Below are 7,121 nucleotides of genomic sequence, written 5' to 3' on the forward strand. Positions count from 1 at the left end.
TGTATCAGGTAATTGTTTAAGCTCGCTGCAGAGACATAGTCATATCGTGGTCTGCTAGATAATGAGTAAGAGGAAGCATCTCTACGACTTTTAAGGGAGTATTGTGTATGAGCCCATCTACATGGAGAATTATTAGCAAAACTAGTTTGTATGATTAGTTAACTAAAAACATCTCTAATCAGACTCTATCGACAATGGTTAACAAAAATGAAATACGTCTGGCACTAAGAAAATTTATTGATGATTGACTGAGGAAAATGAATCCTTGGACAGGATCGTAAAGTCGTTGTTGCAGCTAATAGCACATACGTTCGCTATCGAGTTATTATATATATTAATTGCATACTAATTACTAAGTAGTTCTTTTCCTATGTTTCAGGATAATATGTTTTCATCTTCAGAACTGTTTTTTGTACTGATAGTGGCTGGGATTCGATCCTAGGTTTTTACTGATGAAAGTCTGGTGCATTATGCACTCGACTATGATCTTCTCCGTTAGATTGGTATTAAGGTTTTGCTGATTTCAATACTGGATTAACTGAGTGTGTAATTGGTTAACTGGATGTAAAAAGCTTTTTTTTATCTTCTTTTTTGTTAATGTGATTCGTATCCTATTATTTTAGGTTTATTGTGTTGCCTTTTTCTCTGACATGATGAGCTATTCCAGATAGGTTGGTTTTCCAGATCTGAATTCTATCTTTTGTTGATGTTTTTGAAAACGTACATATTCTCTGTACGTTTTCAGAGAGACCCATGTCAAAGTCTGTGATTGTTTTTTAAGTTTCATCCTCAGTGATTATCTTTTTTTTTCGTTTATCAAGAATCCCAGATATCCATTGTTAAGGAGGGCTTTTGTGATGTATTTTTCTTCCACCTTCTTGGCATCTTTAGTATTATAAATCTTACACGTTTTTGAAACTATTATGCCTGTTTTTACAGTGTTTGGATGGTTTGAATTATAGTCACGGTATTTACCCGTATCTGTAGGGTTTCTGTAAATTACTGTGGTATACATGTTATGCATCTTAATAACCATCACGTCAAGGAATAGCATCTTGTTATCCTTATTTTTTATTTTTATTTTAAATTGTATTGTGGGTTGTTGCCTGTTCAAGCACTTCATGAATTTTTAAATCTTATCCATATTATTTAGCCATGTTGCAAATATACCATTCACATACTTGAACAGAATCTTGGGGTGTAAAGTGGCTGTTTTGAGGGGATTAACTTCAAAATGTTCCCTCTTGTTTTAGTAAAACTGCGAGTTAGATAGAGTTCTACATTCAAACGTAAGCGTTATCTGTTTTAGTAAACACAAAAGGTCAAAAGCTTTTTAAACTGTGTATTTTCCAAAAACAAAGTTTATTGAGTTGGTCAGTGGTCTTGAATATCGAACATGTGACTCATGTCAGGAATAGGCTGAAAAAGACCAAGCAAACGTATAAAGTATATGCAGTTAGTAAAATCGAGCTCTACTAGACAAAAAGGTAACAAAAGTAATTGCTATTTACACAGACTGACTTATGAAGCTAAATAAGAAAATAAGCATCCTTTTCAGGACAATCATCTGATATATAGCAACACTGATTTTAGTTGTTACTGTAACATTGTTTCGTATCTTTTAATTATATTTTCTGAGTCTATGAAAATTATAACATGAGATAATTATATTGAACTTTTGACCTGTTGTTCACTGTTATTTATAAACCATATAAAATCTTACATGTGCTAAGTTGGAATCAACACAATTTTTAGGAAAGCTAATCCACTAAAATTATAAACTATGATGCTTATAGTGCCTGAAGTTTTGCTGTATATGTATGATAGCATATTAGACTATGACAAAACGTGAATTTTATGTAAGAACACTTAATTGTATAATTAATTTTACCGAAAATATTTGGAATAATCACTTGATTTATAGTTAAAATCTTTTTATGGTTATGTTCAATTGGAAAACTAATAAGTTTAAATGAAGTTTTGAAAGATGTGGAAATAAAATTTCTCGTTTGTAGAAATGAAAGCATTAATTGGTTTAGGCGAACACAAGGTCAAACTTGTATAATCTTGCCATCAGCTGTAATATGATGAAATAGCCTATCCTGTTTATATAAGTGACCACATAATGATCTCCTAACAAAAAGTGGTTTTGACATCAGACAGTCCGAAAGTCTTATGCATAGAACATCAAGTGAATGGTAAATGTTGCTATTCTAAATAATAGTAAAGTTAAAAGTAAATCATTCATATATTATATTTAGTTGCAGCAAAATAAGCGTCCTTTTCAGGACGATAAAAGTATGTCAAGTAAATTATTGGTTATTATAACTGCCACATTAAAATAATGGATAATATGTATGTTATAACAGTTAGTCTCGTTGACTTGTGAAAATGAAACAGCAGGTGTCCTATGGAACATTGTCTGCCTAAAGTTACAATATTCTTAGTTATGATAGCATCTTTGACCCATAGAAACCCTGTAAAAAAGTACGTAAGTGAAATGACATATCTTATTAAAACATAGTTTGTGGATAAAAAAATCTAGTGAAAGTTCATGATATTTAAATACACTTTTTTTCAGGACAATATTGTAAAAATGTATGCTTAAATCTAGAAAGTAAAAACTATAATCAGTATGTTTAATGTGTACTAAGTCATACAAACACGATCGGCTATCTTGTTCATTTTTTATAAAAACATTAGGTGTGGTAAAAACCTTTCATCAGTATGTTAAATGTTAAAATATAGAGACACAAGTAAATGAAAAATAAAATAAGATATATTGAAACCTGCATGTTGTACTATGAGAGTATAGAAACATCTTTGTAAAACATACTCAATTAAATGTAAGTTGAAATCTGTATGCAATCCTGTTAAATGCAAACTGCATTTGTAAGACCATCCATTTATAGAAACACAATCTACCTACCAACGCCATCTGTCTATACAAAGATTATCTTTAGTAACACAATCCATTTTTATAAAATGTCTTTAAGTTAAAACTATAAAGTAACAGGTGTAAAATAAAATATTTTGTCAAGAACGTAGTTATATGGATGGCATAAAGCCAATCTGTTGAAACAGTAAGTTTATTATTAAAATAATTGTTTTACTTGTAACATAATTAAATCTAGACATTAACGTAATAATCACATGTTGAGACACTCTATGATGACATCATACCATTGTGCCCTCTGGTTCCTCTTCGTGGAATTATGACATCATTCTCTCTCCTTCTCCAAAAACTGTCACGAGTGTGTCGCCCTCTGGCGACGTGATGCGTTATCTCTGGGGTAATTACTCATGCATTAAAAGATAAAACTTCCTCATGTGTTAAGAACGATAATCTCACAAGACACAATGATTAGCTTTGACATATCCAGCCTCTTCACTAACGTATCAACCTTTAAAACACTAAAAAAACTTGCAACTCGTTTTCTTAGCAACTTCCGTTGTCATGTCCGCCTGTCATGGCGGCCTAGCAATGCACCCCTAACTACACGTCCTCTGATTCCACTTCGTGGAACATGACGCCATCGGCTTTGCTTATTCTCTCCACTTTCCCACTGCCTGAGGTCGACATGCCCTCTAGCGGTGCGGCGCGCAATTCCTGGAGTAACTACTTGCATGGTGATATCATATCTATGCCAAATACCCAGCTAAAGAGGGGGCGTGGTTAATCTGTGCAATTAACTGCCAAAGAGGGTAGATTTTTGTTCATTTCAGGTAAAGCATAGATGTGTGGGGTAGCGATGTGTAGTGTTAATTATTTGGTTTGAGGAGTTGGTTTTCTATTCTATGTGAGACTTGAACTTCGTGTATTGGCCATCTTCAGCTAGTGTTTCTAGTTTGATGGAGTATTCTTATTTCGCTTTGTCAGTAGGTAGAATTGTTATAATGATGTCTTTCTTCAAGTTTTCTTCAGATTTTCTCGTTCTGGACTGTCAACTTCATTATTTTCAACACTTCTTCTTTCTTCTTTTGGTAGGCGGTAAATTGCGTCTTCTGTGGATGTTGTTATATCTAAGGTAGGTATTCTGTTATATGTTAGTGCGAAGTTTATACCTTTATTTTGTACATTTTCTCCGGACTCTGTTAATGGGCGTTTACTAAAGTTGTTACTGTTCGTTAGGCGTGTCAGTAGTGGTAGGAAGCTTATCGTTTTGGGATTCGATGGGTGACTTAGATTTATTTATGTGTTGTTCTTTAATACGCGCATGTGTTGATACGGTGTTTGAATAGCTCAGCATATCGTCATGAAATTTGTGTTGTCTGTTATATTATCTATTCTCTGATAAATAAATTGTTAATTTTATTCTGTATCTAATAACTATTAATAGAATGATAATTGATTGTATATTGGAGAATGGCTTTACCAAGTTTCTGAACTTGTCTTTGAAATCGTACATAGATAGTTCAACCTTAAGTCTTTTAGAAATTACGTTATGCTGTTTACATTTATAAATCCCTACAATAAAGTTTTAACCCAATATTACACACAGATCGTTATAAAGTGGACTTAATGTATCCAAAACGAACTGTAACCAGACTATTCGAGACCAAATAAAGAATAGTGGCCAGAATATTTTCCGACTTCGTGATATTTTGAGTCAAATGATATTTATTAAGTACACTAATTAAATTTCGTTGCTCATATTTTTGATTTCAGCCTGTTTAGTAAAATATCGGTCTTAACATAATATAAAGATAAAATTATACACTTTTTTTCTGTTTTTTTGGAGCTAACTATACGTATTTAATTGAATAACGTCATTGTTCAGAAAACAAACGTGATACTTTCCAAACGTTTCATTCAGAAACTTGGTTTTTATCGTTTTATTTTTCTTTATCAACAGTTTCGGGTATCCATCGTTACGAAAGATTATTGTGATGTCTTTTTCTTCCACCTTCTTAGCTTTTTCAGTATTGATAATCTTTTTCATTCTTGAAACTTAGGCCAGAATGTACTGTATTCTATGTTTAAAGCTTCATTGCAATTTAATATCATCACTCAGTTTTTCTTCAGAACAGTAGATCAAATTTTGTAAACAAAAAACCCTTGTTACATGAAAAAGAAAAACATTTTCTGCTTTACGAATTCGCCATGGAGTGCAAAATCAGAAATGTGAAGAGTGTGTGTGTATTTTCTTTTTAAACTGAAACAAATTTATTGTGTGTAGCTACGTTTTCTGTTGTCAAATCAATAAAGCTCAAGGCTTGAATGAAAAAAGTCGTGAGTTCCTCGGTTCAATTTGTTTACAACTGTTCTATACTGGAATAACAGAGTATGCTCTAATAAGTGTCCTTCATTACAGACTGACTTCAAAGTTATAACTTCATTTCTAAACTTCTATAAATGTTGAATTAGGCTTATTAGAAGAAAAAGCACGATCAGGCTGAAGGTAATTAGGTTTTGTAAGAGTTTCTACATACTTCATAGTCATGTTTACGTAACTGCTACATGCTCTAATATCTGTTAAGTCTTGGTTTGGTTCTGGGTAAATTAAAACAGAACAAAGAGGTTCTTTGATGATCAAAGAAGTGTGCACTGGATTTGATAAGAATCAACCGTATGTAAACGTAAAGAATTTAATGCATATCTTCACCACTATGTACACAAAGCTATACATGAACATAGAACATATATATTTTGCTGAAACAGCAAAAAGTTATTGGTGCGTACAAACAGACGTATTCAGCAGAGCTTAATTTGATATCTTATAAATACCTTATACTCCGGAGTGAGATGATGAGAAAGGAGCGTGGTTGAACGATAATATTCCATTTACATACGATGGTGGGTTTTGTAATTGCTATAACATGCTTTAAATATTAAAACTTTGATTTGAAAACCAGAACTCTGAACATTAGTTTCTTCGAATTAGGTGCATGGGTTTTTTACACATTAAACTCGATGCTATAATGAACCATGAACAACAGCGGTGTTTTAAGAGCAGAAAAGTTTTCATAAACATTTATATTTAGCAACATGTTTTATTTTTTTTAGTTAAACATTTTATCTTTAGTTGTGTAACAATTTACTCAATTTTACAAATAACGTGATCTTGTCTAACCGGAGTGGAACCCTGTTTTTGTCGTTCTGTCCTTGACAGTATTCAAAAACTCTGTCCTTTAACAACTTGTTTGACTTTAATTGAACGATGTGACACTATTTGATAAAATAAATAAAACTATTGTTTTGACGGAAAATGTCTATACTGTATTTGTATCTTGTATTTATGGCAAAGCTACTAAGGCTATTTGCCGTTGTACCTAATTTTAAACTATTGACTAGAGGGGGCGTAGCCTGTTAGCAGCATCCTACCACCCACCATCCACGCCAAAGGAAATGGGGAATGTTTTATCATATTGCACAGATTCCACCCTGGTTCACTAGCTCCGCAGTACAAAGCTCTAGCACAGGACCAATCAGTGCCCGACAGGAAAAACGTCATAATACATGTAAATAAACTCTTATGCTCCAACAACTGTTGTAGTAGATAAATCTTGATCTGTTGACCAACTACCTAGGCAGCAAAAACTATTGTTACTTTAGTCCAACTACCTAGAATATAGGCAGCAAAAACTATTGTTACTTTAGTCCAACTACCTAGAATATAGGCAGCAAAAACCATTGTTACTTTAGTCCAACTACCTAGAATATAGGCAGCAAAAACCATTGTTATTTTAGTCCAACTACCTAGAATATAGGCAGCAAAAACCATTGTTACTTTACACCAACTATCTAGAATATAGGCAGCAAAAACCATTGTTACTTTAGTCCAACTACCTAGAATATAGGCAGCAAAAACCATTGTTACTTTAAACCTACTACCTAGAATATAGGCAGCAAAAACCATTGTTACTTTAGTCCAACTACCTAGAATATAGGCAGCAAAAACCATTGTTACTTTAGTCCAACTACCTAGAATATAGGCAGTTTGGACTAAAGTAACAATGGTTTTTCTACCTAGAATATAGGCAGCAAAAACCATTGTTACTTTAGTCCAACTACCTAGAATATAGGCAGCAAAAACCATTGTTACTTTAGTCCAACTACCTAGAATATAGGCAGCAAAAACCATTGTTACTTTAAACCTACTACCTAGAATATAGGCAGC

At 32.9% G+C, this 7,121-nt stretch overlaps 1 protein-coding gene across 3 annotated transcripts in view; it reads right to left on the reverse strand.

Moving 5' to 3' along the window:
• Positions 1–5,607: 5,607 nt before the first annotated feature.
• The window catches only part of LOC111089771, a 3,606-nt gene continuing 2,092 nt past the window's right edge, over positions 5,608–7,121 (reverse strand). For 2 of the 3 annotated variants that reach the window (XM_022402825.1, XM_022402824.1), the window contains exons 2-3: positions 6,971–7,105; positions 5,608–6,925 (exon numbers count right to left, since the gene is read on the reverse strand). In XM_022402825.1, the coding sequence (XP_022258533.1) occupies positions 6,528–6,925; positions 6,971–7,105 (533 nt within the window). In that variant the 3' untranslated portion in view covers positions 5,608–6,527. The remainder of the gene's footprint in view (positions 6,926–6,970; positions 7,106–7,121) is intronic. The other variant, XM_022402826.1, reaches the window with a different exon arrangement.

Source organism: Limulus polyphemus, unplaced genomic scaffold (assembly GCF_000517525.1).
Source record: "Limulus polyphemus unplaced genomic scaffold, Limulus_polyphemus-2.1.2 Scaffold7310, whole genome shotgun sequence".
Classification (NCBI taxonomy): domain Eukaryota; kingdom Metazoa; phylum Arthropoda; class Merostomata; order Xiphosura; family Limulidae; genus Limulus; species Limulus polyphemus.